At 39.4% G+C, this 19,560-nt stretch overlaps 1 protein-coding gene across 12 annotated transcripts in view; it reads left to right on the top strand.

Annotated features, from left to right (window-relative positions):
- LOC119483483 (peripheral plasma membrane protein CASK-like) overlaps nt 1-19,560 on the top strand; it is a 53,825-nt gene that overhangs the window by 1,021 nt on the left and 33,244 nt on the right. For all 12 annotated transcript variants that reach the window (XM_037761600.1, XM_037761594.1, XM_037761602.1 and 9 more), the window contains exons 2-5: nt 10,724-10,836; nt 16,932-17,037; nt 18,943-19,020; nt 19,134-19,206. In XM_037761600.1, coding sequence (XP_037617528.1) covers nt 10,724-10,836; nt 16,932-17,037; nt 18,943-19,020; nt 19,134-19,206 — 370 coding nt within the window. The remainder of the gene's footprint in view (nt 1-10,723; nt 10,837-16,931; nt 17,038-18,942; nt 19,021-19,133; nt 19,207-19,560) is intronic.

Raw genomic sequence — 19,560 nt, 5'->3', positions numbered from 1 at the left:
TATTTAGTACCTATTTATTTAGCTCAAACTTTTGTTTTTGTTAGTAAATTTTGTGGTCTTCCCCTTGTGTTTGCTTTTGTCTTTTAATATCTATTTTTTTTTACACAATTTTGTGCATCATTTTCTCTGTTGTTTTGTGCACACTCTGTTTTGCACAGCTCAGCACAGCTGCAAGGGGCCATGCTTAATTGGCTGGGTACTTTTTTATTTTATTAGTACCTTTTTAGTACCTATTTATTTAGCTCAAACTTTTGTTTTTGTTAGTTATTTTTTTGGTCTTCCCCTTGTGTTTGCTTGTCTTTAAATATTTCTGGTGTTTTGCATAATTTTCTCTGTTGTTTTTGTACACGTTTGTATACAACTGCAAGGGGCCCATGCTTAATTGGCTGGGTACTGTTTTGTTTTTTTAAATTAGTCTTTTTTTTTTTTGTAAAATATATTTTATAGTTTGTAGGTGGTGGAAAGGTTGAATCCCCCAAAATAAACAGGAAAAATTAAATAATATTTTCAAAATAATTGTATATTAGCTAAGTATTGCTTACAGAAAATGGAACATACATAATAGATTTTAGTTACTGTCATATTTATAACAAAGGGGGTAAATGGTTAAACCATTATTCTATTATAAAGTGATATTATTTATATTTTCTTCTTGTTTCTAAAAGTCTCAGTTAGTATTTCACATAGATTTTTTCCTCATATTGTGTTGTCCAAAATCACAATTTTGTAGTGTTTTGCATCATTTTCTCTGTTGTTTTGTGCACACTCTCCATTTGCCACTCAAGCACAGCTGGATGGGGCCATGCTTAATTGGCTGGGTACTGTTATGTAGGCCTGCAGGGGTTTCAAGGGTAAAGTTCACTGGGTGGGTGAGATGAGGTCACCCCTCAAAGTGCAGTGACTTTATGTTTGGTTTAATAGCAAGCACACAATTACATACGACCACATGCCTTCTGAGGTGCATTATGTCATCATCTGTGGAGAGGATGACTTGATGAAATGTTATTTATTATGTGGATACTACAATGACAGCTGTTACCCTGCACTATATTCAGTTTTCACAGTTTTCTTCATCTCCTTGTATTTTTATATCTGGTATATTTTTTTGTACTTTGTACTTTCCACTACTAACTTTTTTACTGCCTTTTTACTAACATGTATTGCACTATGGAACTGTGATGCTGGAAACTTAATTTCCCCTGGGATCAATAAAGTATCTATCTATCTATCGATCTATCGATCTATCGATCTATCGATCTATCGATCTATCGATCTATCTATGAATTACGTGTCCATAACGGTTTTCACTCCAAAGTGTTAAGGATTTTTTTTTTTTTACAAAAAACTATCCTTTAGTACAGATACACACAACTATTCCACAAGGCATGCTGCTGCAGGTTGTTTTACTCTACCAAGATCCAAAACCAAATCAGGTCAACGAACAGCAATATACAGAGCAATGCAAGAATTGAATTCACTCCCAAATCTTATTACACAACAAAGTGATATATATGGTTTTTAAAAAAAACACTAAAAGAGCATTACTTAAGAAGAAACTTTAGTAATTAATAAGTATTCTTGGGTGTGTAAGGGTATTATGGGCATTCTGTGTTAAATTAATTTATTTATCCGTTAGATCATGATAGATTCAGTCGGAGCCGCTCTATTTTCTTTGTGTTTTTGTTATTTAATCTGTGTCAGTTGTTATAGTTTTATTTACAGTTGACTTGTATTTTACGATGTGTTATGTTAGAGTATGATGAGTAATGTGAATGTGTATTTTTTTATTGTCACCATGTTAACTATGTGGACCCCAGGAAGGATAGCTGCTGCTATGCAAAAGCTAATTAGGATCTTGATAAACAAACAAACAAACAAACATAATATATTAGGAGTTGCAGACTGTGAATGACAACACGACCTCCATGCAGGAAAGTGAATTAACCTATGGAGTAGTACAGGTCTTGGTGTCATTCTACTTTGCTTAAAGATACTGTACAGTTGAAACAACTCCCAAGTTCTTACTGTAGGACAATACCATTTATTGCAGTTGCAAAATAAATTATCATTCTTAGGTGACAGACGGTGTTTTAGACACAGATATGTAGAAGAATCACATTTCTGCACATCTAAAGTGTCTGCATTTCCCTTCTCCTAATCCCCCTGTTTGACAGGAGTCATACCTGCATATGCAAACTGGCAAACCGGTCAAACCCTCTTTGAATGTCAGTCAGAGTAGACATAACTTTTTTGATACAACAGTGAGGTGCTTATGTTTTCATACAAACAGATGCACATTTAAACCATGAGAAGCAAAGGTTAAAGGTGCCATCAAAATTAAAAACTGCCACAGTATGCATGTTCCTTCTGTGTGATTGTTTTCCTGCTGGAAGGGAGGTGGGAAGCCCCATCACAGTCCTGGGCTACCAGTAAGTCCCTTCCCCCCTGCAAGCATCACTCACTGGAGCTCTGAGGGTCCATTAAGTTTGTTCTAGGGGGGTAAGAGGCACGGTCTCTCCAGACCCTCAGGCCCTGTTCTATATCCTGGGACTTCCTGTTGTCTTGGTTACTAATTGATGGCTGGTCCAGGACCTTGAAGTCCCAGTAACGGATGCGAGGAGCCACTGGGGAGTGTGGAAATAGTGCATCTACAAGTTTGTAGGGTTTAATTTGACAATACAAATCAACTAAGGTAGTAAATGCAGGGAAGCCATTATAAAAGATAGATGAAAAGGTGTTTTTCCCTGTTTGTATTTACTTTGCTTGACCCTAGGCACTCAAACAATTATTTCAATTATTTTTTGCCAGTAAGATTTATCCACCTTAGCTGTCAGATGAGCAGAGTTTTCCATATAAGGTGTGCAATAGATGCCAGCTTCTATACAATGTATTTTCTGCAACTGTATGTCCTCCACATTTACAGAGGTTAATAATACCATAGCCAAAATGTAGTAACCTCCATCAGTTTGGTTACTCTCTGCAACCCTAAACAAACACAGAGAAATACAGTGTTGGCAAATACTTCTTGAGTGTTTTTTGAGCAGGGTCGGTATGGTCACACAGTCCAGACAGGTCAGTAGAAGAGTAGATAATACACAAGTGAACAATAGTCTGTCTTTAAGCTTTAGTAAAGAAGCGAGATGTCACAGAAAAGACCAGAAAATCCCTCTCATCCTGCCACTTCTTTCGTGAAACTGCAGTTGATGGATCAAGTGTGTTGAGTCCCGGTGTTGCAGGAAGAAGGGGGTTGGGGGTGGGAGGGGATCATTTTTCCTCAGCCCTGAGGTGGGAGGGAGAGGGAGGCTGAGGCAGATCAATGGAGACAAGTGGAGTTGGGAATGGGATGGCCCTGAGGCTGAGGATATAAATAAGGCCAGCAGGCATTGACTGCAGCACTCTGCCACCTCCCACTTTGTTTTTAATCTCATGTTTTACTGTAAAGTTCAACTGTCTGCCATGTTGTCCACGACCTAAGGTAGTGCTGAGGATGTTAATTAATTAAAATTCGAAATGGAAATGCTTTATAGCCACAGGAAACCACCATAAACCCCCTATTCAATGTTATTTTTTCTGGTTAGAGAATATTCCTGCTCTTACATTTTAGCCTAAGTATGTCTTGCAACAGAAGCCAGGCCATTTTGGCGTATAGCAAGAATTATCTTTACTCAAAATGGACTGAAGGCAGGATGATGTTTTGGCCTATGTCAATGAAGACCTCCTCCAGACTTTCATTACTTTATTTCATCCATCTTAAATGAACATTTTTTGACTGGCCTTTTCTGACTGAATCTGAGACTTATGTTCAAAAATGTCTAACCAACATGAAATATTTTTAGGGTTTTTTTATTTTAGAGATTAACGTTTGATCAACATTGTCTGGGGCACAATAATTGAAAAATACTATAATTGAGAGAGTAGGGCTAGGCGGTATGGACAAAATCTTCTATCCCAATATAGGTATTTTCATATCCCGATAACAATATATATCATGATATAGTATGTTTTCTGGTAATTCAATAAATAAATAGTCTATATGAAATAACCAAATGGTAAAGCCTATTTTTTTATAGTCCAGCGTGAATTAATTACGTGACAAATTAAAGTGTATTTTCTCATTTAATTAAGAACTTTAAATTAAAATGATCCGATTTTCTGAGAAATTTGAGTTACTTCTTCTTGTTATTATCAATTTAAATAACGTAATTGTGCATCACGATATCTCGATATATGATTTCATCACGTTACGATTGCCTTGAAAGCTGATAAATTATCATATTAAATTATCACCCACTCCCTCACTGAGAGTGTGTGAAATGATCTAACTCTAACTTTGTTATAGTTAGTTAGTCCTTTACTTCCTGCATATAATGTAAGAGTTGTCATGGCGATTTGTCTCCCGTTGTTGTACGATCTTGGTGCTGTTGTATACTCGCGTGTCCCTCGCCAACCTTTGACCTCGGCTCCTTTCAAACTTGTCCATAAACCCTATTATGCAGCCCGTCCCTCCTTCTATTGTTGCCCAGAGAAGTTGTTTATTATTGTCCCTGAACGGCTTGTGTCGGTGCGGAGCAGCCTGGCTGGGTGGGATTGAGATTATTGGGGCCGCCATCGCTGTTCAGAAATCATCTCCTGTAAACTCGGATTGTACAGAAGGACATGTTTAGGGTGACGGTCAGTGATGTAATTTGGAGAAAGTTGTTTTGTATGAAGTTATGGACTTTATATTGACCTTTTGATCTGATTTTCCCCATAGTGTCTTCTTGATTAGTGTTTTCAAGTCACCTGTCTCTGTGATAGTGTACTATAAAGTACAGTTTAGATTTTTTTTAGGCACTGTGTGATTGCACATTAAAGTACCAACATACTGTAGGCTCCTTGTCCAGTGGGATCCCCCCTTTTCAGCTCTGCCTTCCTCTTCTCATTATTTAAAGATGTGCTTTTGCATCGCAGGCAGCACCGAGAGCTTAGCAAGGTTTCAGAACCGAGAGCCAAAGAACAAGAAGTCAAAAATATTTGAACTTTCAGCAAGTCGGACCCCTGATTCATCAGGGCTTATAGTTGCATGGCAACAGCGAGAGCTGTCTGTGTAGCACGGCTATAAAGAGACACATGGACCGTCTGATTTTACAGCTCATGCATGTAAATGTTCATTCAACTCCCATGTGGTTATACTAGCCCTGTGTCAATAGAGGAAGATGAAACAGGTCAGGTGTCAATTCAACTTCTGACCGGATTAACTCCAGTGAAAGATGACACGAGAAGGCGTAGGCAGTGCAGGGCATGCTCATTATAGGCTCATTGTTTCGTAGTTTACATAGTAAATATGCGATGATGATGTCATGAGAACATAATGCTCTAACCACAGGCCTGCTTTTTGAGATTTCAGCTCTAGTTGAAGTGTCGGCAAAGCGCTGAAGCAATTGAATCCATTTCTGTCTGTAATGATTGTGTTTTGAATAGGACTTAGGTTGTTGAGAAGCACTATCGGAGTCACAGTGCTCTTTATTCCAGCCCTGGGGTGCTCATTAGAGCCGAGGATATTGGGATGTGCGACTCACTCTAAACCAATGAAGTGATCAGCCCGCTGGCTTATTCCGATTTGGATAATTAAATTGCTCGGACGGCATTTAAATCTTAAATTTCATTGATTGTTTGATAGTTTTTAGTGGTCTAATGGAAGTTTCTCCCCAAACAGATGCAACATTTAGCAAATCTATTCGCTCTGCCAAATTGTTAAGCCATTTGCTTTAGTTTGTCTAAACTTTACAGCACATAAAGTAACATTTTAGTTATCATATGTTTTAGTAGCTTCCTTCAACCTGGTTTAACCAGCACAATAGGTAAGGCACAGTTATTTAGGAACTATTTAATATTACCCTTTCATAAAAATGCACTTTTTATACAATCAGAATAGTGGGATCAGCATTTATCACAGTGCCTGTAACATCCAACATCATAGTACTACTTTGAGAGGACACATACACTGAGAGAGTGCATCTCTTTGCAAATGATATAAAGTATTGACTAAGTTAATTTTTGCATGTAAACTATTAATTAAAAATCAATAGTGTTTATTAGAATCGATACATAATATCGCGATACTCAATGTTTTGTTACACCCCTAGTACACCTGTATGCAGTTTAAGGCAGTCCCTTGCAGTAGTAGGCAGTAAATCCTGTCTTTTTGAAGCAGTATTATGTGTCAGAGAGGCTAATTCATCTCTGTAGTGATTTGGGAGGCCATAGATGAAGATGTCCTTCTAGTATTCTGTTCTCTCGTTTATGTAAATGGGTTGTTTTGCTAGAAAACCCAGGGTTCAAGCCCTTAGCTTGGCAAGCATCCACTGAGCTGGAGTGTCCTGAAGCAAGACACTGAATCCCTGCTGGGATCAATAAAGTATCACATTATCGAATGTGTCATCCTCCCATCTGTTTTGCAGAGGAAGATATCAGGAGAGTAATGTTAGTGTCATTAAAAAGTAATGTGTATTTTCAGGTTGTCTTCGGCTTGAGCAGTGAGATATGTTTGTTTTGATTTGTTAAATACCTGAGCCAAGTGTGGGGCTGTGTGGACTGTTATAACCTACATAGTACAGTAATCTTAATTGTTTTCTTGAACTTTCCTCTCCATGTACAGTATATGCTGCTGTTAACAGCCCACACACAGCAGATCAATAGTTGTGAATGGATGGTGTAAAGTTGAAGCTTTCTTTCAGACTCTAGACAGGGTGGTGGTTTAAACAAACCTGGTCCCTCTTCTGGTTTATTTATGTAGAGGAAAGGATTTTCTGCCAAAGCTTTAGAGCCTCCCGAGGGTATCTCTGCTCTAAATTTCAATTTGCAACCGGAATACTAATTTCCCCGCTAATATTCAAAGGGATCTCTAATTTGCATAAGTAAGCACTCTGGATTATTGTTGCTTAGACACTCACAGTGCTACAGTTGAACAGCACTGAACTTTGTTTAACTTGTGAAATTAACACTTGAACTCAGTTTGGGCGGTAGGGCAGACAGCTCCTATCCTAGAAGCCTTCTGTTGAAAGTTTTTTTTTATGTTTTCCTTTTTCAAAGCACATGCTTCTGTGCAAAGTTAGACAGATCTGTGTATCCATGGGCATCACCACTAGCTCAGCTATTTTTAAAGCTCTATGAAATCACTATCACTAACATACATGCCAAATTTTTAATTGTTTTCTTTACACATTAAACAATCGCAGAATACTTTGGCTGCCAAATATTTTTGGACATATTGCTATTGATTCACTGTGTTAACCCTTCAAAAAGGGACCTGGATCGTTGCTTGTTTGTTTGCATGATCCTGTTTAAATTGATTTAAAAATAAAAACCATAATAGCTAGAACATTCATTCTTTTTGCAGCCGAAATCTAAGGCTTCTGTCTTTCGCGTCATCACGTTGCACGCTTATGATGACATCATTACGTTACATAGTGTTTTATCTTAGGTTGTACAGATTTTAGAGATATGAAGCCTTTGAAGATACACAAGAAATGACATCACAATAAGCAAAAATACCAACATAGGCACTGGCCGACCATTTTTAATGCAGAGTACAAAGCGTTAATCAATAAAAATAATTGCGTTGCATGTTACTAGTGAGGTTTGTCGAATGCAATGGGTTTTCAGGAACTATTTAAAATGATGGTGTGGATAAAATTACCGATGATAATATGCAGTGACAGACCAGATGAGATGTAATTGATTTGGCTCGGGATTAGAACAGGGAACAACAACAATAGTTTGCCTACCTGAGAAACTCAAATTAAGTTTCTGTACCTCACAGCTGTGCAAACATTTCCCCCCCAAATTTTTTGGGACAGACTAACCGAGTGAATTATGCTAGCTGCTGGCCTCAGCTAAAGAGCAAAGTGCTGCTTTAAGCAAAGATGGTTGCTCTCAGGAGAGCCGTACTGGTGATGTCGAGTCTGCAGCTACAGATGTGTCCCGTCCCTGTTTAGGAGAGAGAGGGAGAGAGAGAGAGGGGAAAAAAAACCTGAGAATAAAATTGGCTCCCGGCCAGCGTGGATGTTAAAAACGCACCTAATATCCAGTCTTTGATTTACATAGAGCAGAGGGTTGAAATGAGCCTCGGAGCACTCTGTAAAGATTGCCACTTTGGGCTAATGTTTGATGACTGCCGCTGTCGGATGTGAGCCATGTGTGGGCGTTTTGTATGAGCCCACTCAGCACAGCTGCGGTGATGTCAGTACGGCATGCGGCCTCTCCGCTTCCTCACGCTCAGACACACTCACTCTCTCTTACACTTCCTTGCTCTCTTATAATGCCTCTGTAATAGCTACTGTACATGGCTGAATGGTCATTTATTTCTTTTTTTATCGAGATGAATTGCATTCTAATTTATTAAATGAAATAGCAGCTCCAACCCCCCTTCACTTGCAACAAACAACTGTTGTAGAAACAGCCCCATTCGGGGATTGATTCTCCATGCAGCTCCCTTGAATTGACAGCCAAGATTACAAATGGGGTTGATACATAAAATCTGGCAGGTTCACCCAACCCCACCTCATTGCTTAATGGTGGTAATGAGTTTTATTGACACACATTAGATCAGTGCCAAGATGGCCTTACCCTCAGTGCATCGTTTGTATCCTTGTGGTTGCAGCCTCGGACTTAACTCCCCCAAACGTTCACCAGTCAGACACAGACTGTTGTAAGGTTGTAACGGGGGTTGTCAGGAACACCCCACACCTCCTCTATTTAATAGAAAACACAGCTGCTAGAGTAAATCACCCTCAGGGGGGAAAAGGTCAGCGGGGTCGTCGGATCATCAGCAGGATTCCTGTGAACTCTGGAGGGAAGAGTGTTTTGTTTTACGGTTTTCTCGGCCCAGAGTGTGCACATGCTGCCCGGCTGCGTTTGTTTGTATGGGTTAATCAGTACAGCAGATGTGTGAGAGACAAATGTGAGAGCAAATCAGCTGCAGCCCCCGTTCTCACAACATGCATTAAACTGAACAGCTTTTACTGTTTGTTTGACACTGACATTGTCGGGCATTTGCTAATTCAGTTAAGCCAACTTTTAATGGCCACCACTTTGCTTTAGGAAAATGGGTGTTTGTGTGTTCTGTTTGTACACGTGTGTTTCTCCAGTAGCATTGGTTCAGCCTCTGAGGATTGTAGAGACAATAGTAACACGGCAGGGGTGTGTGTCTGTAACTCTGTAGGCCAGGACATACAAAAGGTGCAAATGTCTCTGCTTTCAGTGCCTGTTCCCGCCACTTTGTTGCTGATTTAATCTCATTCTTGGGCATAATGAGAAAGAATGATCATATACACTTGTGAGACTAATGAAATAAAAGGTATTATAGCTTCTGCTTGGACCTGACCTGTGTATTTATGTGAGGAGTACCACTTAGTGTGGCTTGGAAGGTGTGAAAATACTAATAGAAGTAGTCCAGCGTTGTATACAAAAAAATTGTGTGGTGGTTTGAGTGGCCCGTCCCAAAAGATGTATGACCATGACGGTCACTGAATTTGAAATTGACAACAGATACTATTGGCATTGCCCTCTGCTGGTTGGACATCAATTATTTTATCAACCTCTTATCTAGAGCCATTAATCCATTAATTGGATTGAGTAATTTTTTAACAAAAAAAAGTCACAATTATCTGATTCCAGCTTCTTAAATGTGAATATTTTCTGGTTTCTTTACTCCTCTATGACAGTAAACTGAATATCTTTGAGTTGTGGTGGACAAAACCAGACATTTGAGGACGTTGGGCTTTGGGAAACACTGATCGACATTTTATAGACCAAACAACTATTCAATTAATCGAGAAAATAATAGACAGATCAATCAACAGTGAAAATAATCGTTAGTTGCCCTACTCTTATCCACAACCACCAAATTTAAACAGCATTTTTGGCATAGTTTATACTACAGAGAAGTCTTATAAGTCATAAATCATAGTAACACTTAAAAGGGCAAGAAAATTAGTTAATAAGAGCAGAGATCCAACTTAAAAATCAATAAAGAAGTATCATGACACAATGTGTGTTGACATATTTAAAGTGTTTTCAGAATATGCAGAAAATAGAATCAAATAGTGTGCGGTATGTGTTTCATATAAGCCAAAACAGGTTTACATTTAGTTTTATGGGATTAAACCATTACGTATGGGGTTCTAAATGGTAAAAAGGGTGTTCTTTTATGGTAATTATCTCATTGAAAGAAATGTGTCCATGCAAGTTTTCCTGTGCTACAGAGCGGATTGTCTTATTAAAAAAACACAAAAACCCAATTATCTCAAACCTCTCAGGAACACATGTTTTCTAGCTTCCATATGTCAGCCCACTTGCAGTTATATCAAGAAACACAGCCTTACAATATGCGCCGGCCCATTTCTCCAGAAATAAACTTGTCGTGTAGGTCTCCCTTGCTCAGGTCTCTATATAATAAGGCTTTTATTTTAGCTTTTACAGCCGTGCTGCACACCACCGCTCTATAATTCCCACTGGCACGAGCATGGCTACGATGCCTCGCTAACCGCCCACTGTAAATCCAGAATATTTTCAGAAATGGCACCCTGTCTGCCCATTGCACTAGACTGCTGTGGTTTTGTGCATGTGATTACGTGTACGTGTGTTTCTGGTAACTTATTCCTGTGTTTGAATCTGAGAAATCATACATGCACATGTGTGTGTTTTTGTAGGTATGTTACTAACTCATGTCTGTGTGTTGCAGGGGTCCCTTCAGCGTGGTGAGGCGCTGCATCAACAGGGACACGGGCCAGCAGTTCGCTGTAAAGATCGTCGATGTGGCCAGCTTCACCTCCAGCCCCGGCCTCAGCACAGAAGGTGAGGAAGACCTGGTTTGAACCGTGGCTGCAATTAAATCTTAGCGCTTGCTGTCGTGTGCACTCGGAGCACCAGATGGGCGGGGTTAAAAGCAGAATGAGGACAAGAGGGGATAGTTGTCAGGGATGTTGTCATTCGCAGAGACTTACCCCACCCACCTTGTTCTCCTTACAACAAATGTTGGGAATAATCTGCAAATACTGTTTGGACCAGATTTCAAACGCCCAGGCACACACATTGTGCGTGTATAATGGCATTCTCACACACAAATAAATGAGGCATAATGTCACACATGCTGCACCCAGATGAATAATATGTTGGAGCTGCATTTGTTTGCCTGTTTGTGTGGATGTATTGGTTAGATTGGTGGGTGGTGACCATGCGTGAGATTCTAAAGCACGCCACGTCTCACCATGTGGTTTCGTGCTTTGTCATGCTGAGGTCTATATGTGTGTGTGTGTGTGTCTCAAAGAGAGAGAGAGAGAGAGATGGAGACGAAGATCATAGGTGTGTGTGGGTGTTGGTGCTAATGTTGGCGTTCACTATGAGCCATCTGTGATGCCCCAGTCAGAGATTAGCCTGGTAGCCAATAACAGCAAGACAAGGAAATGACCCAAGGGAAGAGAAACAGTACAAGTGGAGATTTACATCAGTGTTTCTCAAAGCAAAGTATATGTCCTAAAACTGAAATATATTCACTTGAAAATTGAACTCACCTACCAAATGGTTTTGTAAGAGTTTTAATTACCTGCTGGGTCACTTCTAGCATACGTCACCTTGTGGTTAACTGCACCAAGCAGGGAAAAACAATTTAGCTCGCCCATAGTATTTGTGATGATAAGAATGTCCAGAAGGATGTTGAAATCTTCAAATAGATAATAGGTAGTGCTTGTGATTGTTATGGAAGTATTCCTGACATGGAAATTGATTTAGGGAATGACAGGATTAGTCTATTTTATTCGGCCAGTCTTTTAGCTATGGAAATTAGAGATGCAACGATTAATCGATTAGTTGTCAACTATTAAATTAATCGCCAATTATTTTGATAATCGATTAAACGGTTTGAGTAAATTTTTAAGACAAAAAGTAAAAGTTTCAGCTTCTTAAATGTGAATTTTTTCTGGTTTCTTTACTCTTCTATGACAGTAAACTGAATATCTTTGAGTTGGGGACAAAACGAGACATTTGAGGACGTCAGCTTAGGCTTTAGGAAACACTGATTGACATTTCACCATTTTCTGACATTTTATTACAACTAATAGATTAATCTAGAAAATAACTGACAGATTAATCAACAATGAAAATATTCGTTAGTTGCATCCCTACTCTTCACACTGCCATGTGAAAATGAAATCATATGTGAAATAAGTTCACAAATATACTGCGATGAGAAGATATTCTCTTTTTGTCCCATTTTTTTTAAGATTATCTTTTGGTATTTTCAAGCCTTTTATTGATAGGACAGTGGACAGTTTAGAAAGGGGGGGAGAGAGAGGGCGACATGTGGAAATGGCCGCAGATCGGATTCGAACCCGGGCCGCCACGGTTAGAACTCTACCAACTGAGCTATCGGGGCGCCCTCTTTTTGTCACATTTTGACACACCTGACACATCAGTGAACACGATGAGGGCTATATCAAGCTGAAAGGGTAATATTAAATATCTCCTGAATAACTGTGTCTTATCTATTGTTCTGGTTAAACCAGCTCGAAGGAAGCTTCTAAAAATATCTGATAAGTGACAACTAAAATTTGACTTTATGCGCTTTAAAGTTTAGACAAACTGAAGCACAGTGGCTTAACAATTTGGCAGAGCATTTTGTGTAAGATTAGATTTGCTAAATGTTAAATATGTTGCAGCCCTAATGGAAATGGCTCATCACAGCAGTACATTTTATGACATTGTTTTACCCTTAATAACAAATGTTTAGGGCTGCAACCAATGATTATTTCCATAAAAAAATATTATTTTTATTTATTGATTAATCATTACATCTATAAAATATCTTACGTGTTTCCAGAGCCAAGGTAAAGGCAGTTTCAAGTTGCTTATTTTGTGCATCAAACAATCAAAAACCCAAGGAAATTCAATTCATAGCATTAAAAATGCAGCAAATCCTGACATTTGCTAGGTTGCAACCAGTTAGTTTTTCTGACTTGTTAATCAGTTATTCAAATTTTTGTTGATGAATTTTCTGTCAACCAACTAATTGGTTAATCAACATATCATTTCAGCTCTACAAATATTCATTTTTTTTTTTTACAGTCATCAGTGCGAGAGTAGTTGTATTGTGGTTAGCTGATGTACAACTGAAAACAATTATAAACACAGAAATGGCTCTAACATGTATCTGAATATTAAGTGCACATTTATGTGCATCTAAATAAATCTGGCAAGAGTGAAAAACTGTAAGTTTCACCTAGAAGAAACTACCTTTTTGACACCCTCATGACATTTTGAAAAGTCCCAAGAAAAGAAATGAGCAAGTGGACACTCAATGTGGCACAAGGAAGAGAACTGGAGTGCAGCCAGATCTGGAGAGTGGTTCCCTGGGACCACATACCATAGCTTATTAAGAAAGAGTCTGCGTCAGCATAAATGTGAGTGAAAAGGAAAAAGAGGCAGAACTGCTATAAGCTGAGTAACAAACATTCAGAGTTATGTATGAATATATATATATATATATATATATATATATCTGTGTGTGTTTGTGTGTGAGCATGTGAGGGAGGAAGGTGGACAGGCAAATGATTAATGGTGTAATTAAGAGTTTGGGAGTATTGATAAAAGCAGAAGGAGTGAGTGTCTGGATTTGTAGAATTTAATAAAGATGAAGTGAACTAGTGAGCATTAAAGCTTTACGGGTCTTGAGAAATACAATTGTGCAATTTGCAGTATTATTAGTTAGATGTGTATTGTAAGTTTAGGGAATGAACATATTGGAAATGTAATTCATCAGTACCCCAGACCAGTGCATGCATGACCAAGCATTATTTACTTTTCAGTAGGGGTGCAACGGATCACAAAACTCACGGTTTTGATCGTATCACGATTTTGTTGATCCATAATTTAGCCAGCTGACTAGCATAAAAATTGATCGGTTATAAAGTTATTTCTTACACGTCCCTTACCAGGCCGGTCCTCTCAGTCTCAACCAGGACTACTAACTAATGTTACCGAGTCTGTCCTGAAGCAGCTCTGACTCTGTTTCTGGTAGAGACGTGCTGGATATTGTTGTTAGCGACTTTAGATGTAATTCATTCATTTAACTTTTATTTAAATCCAGAGGAATCACGAGGACATGCCTTCATTTTCAATGATATCCAGAGTACAATTAAAACTGAATAAATACACACAAAAAAGAATTAAGAAAACAAAAACAGACCACAGTTAAAAACAGTTACATTAAAGAGTACAATAGTTGGTTAACATAGTTTTAAATTGACCTATTAGTTCATTAGCTAGTTCATTACTTCAGCACAAATTTAAGTTTTGCTAGTTTTATTTATTTTTACACTTTATAAAACTTCACAGAGATATTCTTTATCTATTATTAATATTTTCATTTAACTTTATAAGAAGCTGGGAGCTCCCTGCACTTTTTGTTTTAAGATAATGTTGAAAAGTTCTCTTTTAATTAAACATTAGCTTTAAATAAGGCATTTCAACAAAGTTTTGTGGGTTTTTTTGACACCGAGATTTTCATTTTTACTGCAAATGTATATCGGTTCAAAATATCGGTTATCTGTCCCCTTGATTACTAATAATCGGTATCGGTCCTGAAAAAAACACATTGGTCGATCCCTACATCAGATGCAAACAGCATGACCTTTGCCTCAAAGCTATCCTTTAACAAACTGAGTAAAATTATTATACCCCCGTGACAACGTAGTCGGGTATATAGCGCTCTGCATGTATGTCCTTCTGTCCATCCGTGTGTCACACTTTAGTTTCCGGAGCATAACTCGAAAACTATTGGATTTAGGAACTTCAAATTAGGTATGATGGTTGACAGTGTTGTCTAGTTGTGCCTTTTGGGGGTTAGAAGTCCAGGGTGCCCAAATCTTTTGAAATTCTTCCAAAAGGGCAAAACTTTTGGACCTACTTTAAGTAGGGGTCATGCATTGAGCGGGGGTATGTGAGCCATGCTCACTTTTGCCTTGTTTAAAATTGCATCACAAATCCTAATCTAGTCCAGACCGTCCATGTAAGAATTGATTTGGAGCAGGCCCAGTGAACGGCGTTGCTTTCATTCAGAGCGTTCCAGGCCTCTCTGGCTCCCTCGCTCTGTGTGAGTGGTTTCCTCGTTGCCGTGCGGACACTGGGCAGCATTGTTACGCTCAAGAATAGATACTCGATGAGACGGGCCGGGGACGAGTGTAAAGAGGAGAGGATGAGGAGAGAAATAATGAAAGGAAAGGAGCAGTAGAAAGGGGGCTCTGTAGTGGGGACACAGCATCATTTCTCTGTGTTGCATAATGATACTGGTCTGTCACGACACAATGAGCACACACACACACACACACACACACACACACACACACACACACACACACACACACACACAGATCAGTAGACTTGCAGATGGGGAGTGGAGTGTGTAAATGAGGTTTTTATGGAGTGAGGAGCTCAACAACAGCACATTATGTCTGTCAGCCTTCCTCAGCAGTCTGCGTTAACTCTGTTTTACCTCTTGTCTCTCCAGTTGTTGGTCATTCCTTTAAGAGAGAGAAGACTGTCCACTCCTGTTAGCGGTGTTGTCTCCTTTTAATGAGGCAGTCAAAAGACAAGGAATGCCACAGTCGTAATTGTATTTGCAGCGTGACCTGGATGGTAATGAGAGGGCCTTATGTTGATGAGCGCGAGCCAGATGTGCTATGTAAATGGTATTCTAGTGGCGCTACATCTGGTGTCTTCTTGCTAGATACCAGCTTGTTAGCTTGCTTATCTGTCTGCCCAACATGTGAAAGCTCACCTTGTCTGCTCAGTATCCATAAAGATGTGTGTGCATGAAATGCTCTGTAGCTCCCTCTGGTGGTAAAGTTGAGGCATGGCAGGAGGAGGGTGGCCTGCTGGGCATGTCCTCTTTGCTTTTCATCTCCTTCAGGACGTGGAAGGATTTAGCAAGGCACCAACCAGCCACAAATGAGCAGAGTTCTCAAATGAACATTAGCTTTCAAAGGTCAGCTGATGTTTTCTAAATGATGTTTGGTTTACATTTGTTTGGTGCATTCTCATCATTTCCACCTCTCAATAAAGATAAAAATAACATTTTGATTTAACCACACCAAATAAGGCAGGTGCTAAAGCCCCCCAAAACTAATTCTGCTGAGACTGTATTTGTTGTGGGTGTGGTTGTCACTGTAATGCTGTTTTGTGTATCATCTTCATGAAAGCTTTTTGAGCTTAAGGGCACTTTCTCAAGCCAACATTTAGTCCGCTTTAATCAAGCTCAGTTTGTGCAGTTTGTTCGGGCAGTTGTGAACGCAGAACTGTGGTGCGGCCGAAACACTGTGAAACTGAAACACTCTGATTCGGACTAGCCAAATAGACTATGGCTGGTGAAAGCACCCTTAAAAAGTCTTATTAGAACCTCCCACCTCGTCTGTTCATAGCTCTACCTATTATATTTGGGGGGAAATAGCACAAAGCCATATCTGTTCCTCAGTGCTGACATTTAGTAGTATAAAATAAGTAAGCGGTTGGAAAATGACAAATATTCCTGCAAGGTGATTCAGACATTCAACACTGGAATTACTGATGCCACAAAGTACATAAAGTCCTCGAATGAGCCAATAGAGGAAGGAAGCTCTCAACGAAATTTGCCTATTTGAAAGCTCTGTGAAATTAAAACGATAAATCCGATTGTTTTAGTGGAGAAATCATGATTTACAGTATTTGTTTCTTCAGCCAACAAGCACTTGATAAAAAAGAGTGGCTAAGCACATTTGAGTCCAGTTGTTCTGAAATAAATTAAGTTTGTGAATGTGAATTAGTTACTGATGGCATTAAATGTCATATACTACTTTTGAGGTTTAAGTGTTGAATGTGAACAATGTCTCATCATATCCCCTGTCTTAATTTCTCTCTTTCAGATCTGAAGCGAGAGGCCAGCATCTGCCACATGCTGAAACACCCCCACATCGTGGAGCTGCTGGAGACCTATAGCTCTGATGGCATGCTCTACATGGTCTTTGAGTAGTAAGTCTACGCTGCACGCTCTCTTGGCCACAATGCTTTATATAATTGGACATTTCAAACCATTATATCTCGTGTCTGTTCTTAGCCAGGACAGGAAACACCTTTTTTTCCCACCACCACAGCTGCTGATCAATACCACATACCACATACCACAGCCAGCTGCTGAATATATATTTTTCTAGAAAAGTGAGAATACAAAATATAGAAGGCGCGTGGTTATCTGCTTAAGTAGAAAAATGTAACAGCCACAGACTAAATTTAACCAGCCCTTTGCAGATGGTGGCGGCTGGTAATTTCACACCTTATCGCCAACACTACCAGCCCCCTCATTTTAATGGTTACAGACGCATTATGAGCATTGGTGGGAGGAAAAAAAGTGTGACAAGTAAAGTGTTAAGTATATATCTGTGGATCTATACCTGGGCAAAATATCAAGTATTAATGGTATATTTGCATATGTTTTGGAAAGGAATAAATAAAGAGATCATTATACTTGACATTTCCAAAAAAGAATATGAATTATTGATTATTAAAGCGATAGTTGGGGTGTTTTAAAGTGGGGTTGTATGAGGTACTTTTCCATAGTCAGTGTATTACCTACAGTAGATGACGGTCGTCACGCCCCCAGTTTCCAGAAGCAGACAGGAGTTACCACACGGAAGCAAAGCAATGTACTGCTGTGGACGGGGCCTGCAGCAAAACACATTTAGCTACCGAAAAGAAGGCCTCACCTAAAAAAACTTATATGCTATATTTAAAATATATTCACTGCTTTACCTTACCGTCAGACAGCCCTTTCCAACGGGGAGTTGAAGCCGTTTTATCCATCTATGCTCTTGTCAAAGCCACCAGACCTGTAATTTTACCTCGCAGAACACAGGAGTTGCTGGTCTACCGCTGCCTCAATCGGTTAGTTTGTTTGTGCTATTGTGTGTCTTTGGTGAATATAAAAACTAACCAAAGTCACACAATAACACAAAAGAACTAACTGATCGAGGCAGCGGTAGACCAGCAACTCCCGTGTTCTGCGAGGTAAAATCACAATTTTTGGAGTCTGGTTGCTTTGGCGAGAGCATAGATAACGGCTTGAGTTCCCTGTTGGAAATATAGACTGTATAGCTGTCTCACAGCAAGGTAAAGCAGCGGAAATATTCTAAATATAGCGTACACTTAAACTGATTTTTTTTTAGGTGGGCCTTTCTTTTAGGTAGCTAAAATCCGTTTTGATGCCGGCCCCGTCCACAGCAGTACATTGCTTTGCTTCCGTGCGGTAACCCGCAGTGTCTTTGTTTCTCCAAGCTGGGGGCATCTTTCACTGTAGGTAATACCCCACTTCAAAACACCCAAACTATTCCTGTAAAACCCTATTCTTCCAATATCTCCCAGCTCTATATGTATCTATAGTAGTACATTTTTTTTAGTCTGAGTTTGATTGAAACTTTGTCTTTTTTATTATAAAGTATAAGTGCTGAAATAATAAACCTTTTAATGGCAACTAGCAACAAAATCCCACTGAATCTTGACAGATTTATTTAGTTAAATGTATATAAATCCACAGGAGACAGTGGAGAATCAGCTCCCTCCCGGCCTTTGTTGGAGATATAATTTTCTTAATCAACTTGGCTGGTTAATTTGTTTCCTCTGTGTGGGTTTTATGTTGTGAATGTGTATCTGTGAAAGCTGCCCTGGGGATTGTTGCTGGCTGAAAAGTGCTATAATGAAAATATAGTGCCTCTGTGTTTACGCCAGTGACAGCAGGTCATAAAATGTCTCCCTGACGGATGTAGATTTATGCACTCTGCTTTAAACACTATTCTGAGAGATGCTAGTTCATCTGCTCTTGAGTAACTCTTATCTGTAATCGGTAGAAACCTAATTTCTTCCTCTTTCTCTCGCTCTCCTCAGTATGGACGGAGCAGACCTGTGTTTTGAAATAGTGAAGAGAGCCGACGCTGGGTTTGTGTACAGCGAAGCAGTGGCCAGGTAGGACAAACAGTCTGGGAACTGTGGGGTTTAAATATTAATGAAGCCTGAAATAAACAACAATTTGTGGATGGCCCAAACGATCTCACCCTAGTCTGTTTCTGTGCATCCAGCCACTACATGAGGCAGATTTTGGAGGCGCTTCGGTACTGCCACGACAACAATGTGATTCATCGTGATGTAAAGGTGAGATCTCTCAGTCATTGAAACCACCAAACATGTCCCTTAATCTGAGTATGAGCTGGTAAACCTTTTCATAACAAGGGTAATGAATGTCTAACTCCTCTGTCTTCACACTTCTGAGAAGATGTTTATCTGTACTGTCTGTAGGGAGAAGGTCAAAAGCATGACACTGTTTACCAGAAAACCCATCACACACAACATCCGCTCTTTGGCACATTAACTCCTAGTTGTTATGTGTTGTAAAGAGCAAACATGTCTAACAACCTTGAACACCCTCTAGTTTGCAAACCAGTGCGTCATGCTGAGTTGTATCGCATTTCCAGTCTTTTTAAGAGTTCTTACAGTCAGATTAGCGTC

This window comes from Sebastes umbrosus, chromosome 24 (assembly GCF_015220745.1).
Source record: "Sebastes umbrosus isolate fSebUmb1 chromosome 24, fSebUmb1.pri, whole genome shotgun sequence".
NCBI lineage: Eukaryota > Metazoa > Chordata > Actinopteri > Perciformes > Sebastidae > Sebastes > Sebastes umbrosus.
This window is presented reverse-complemented; position numbering and strand designations above follow the sequence as displayed.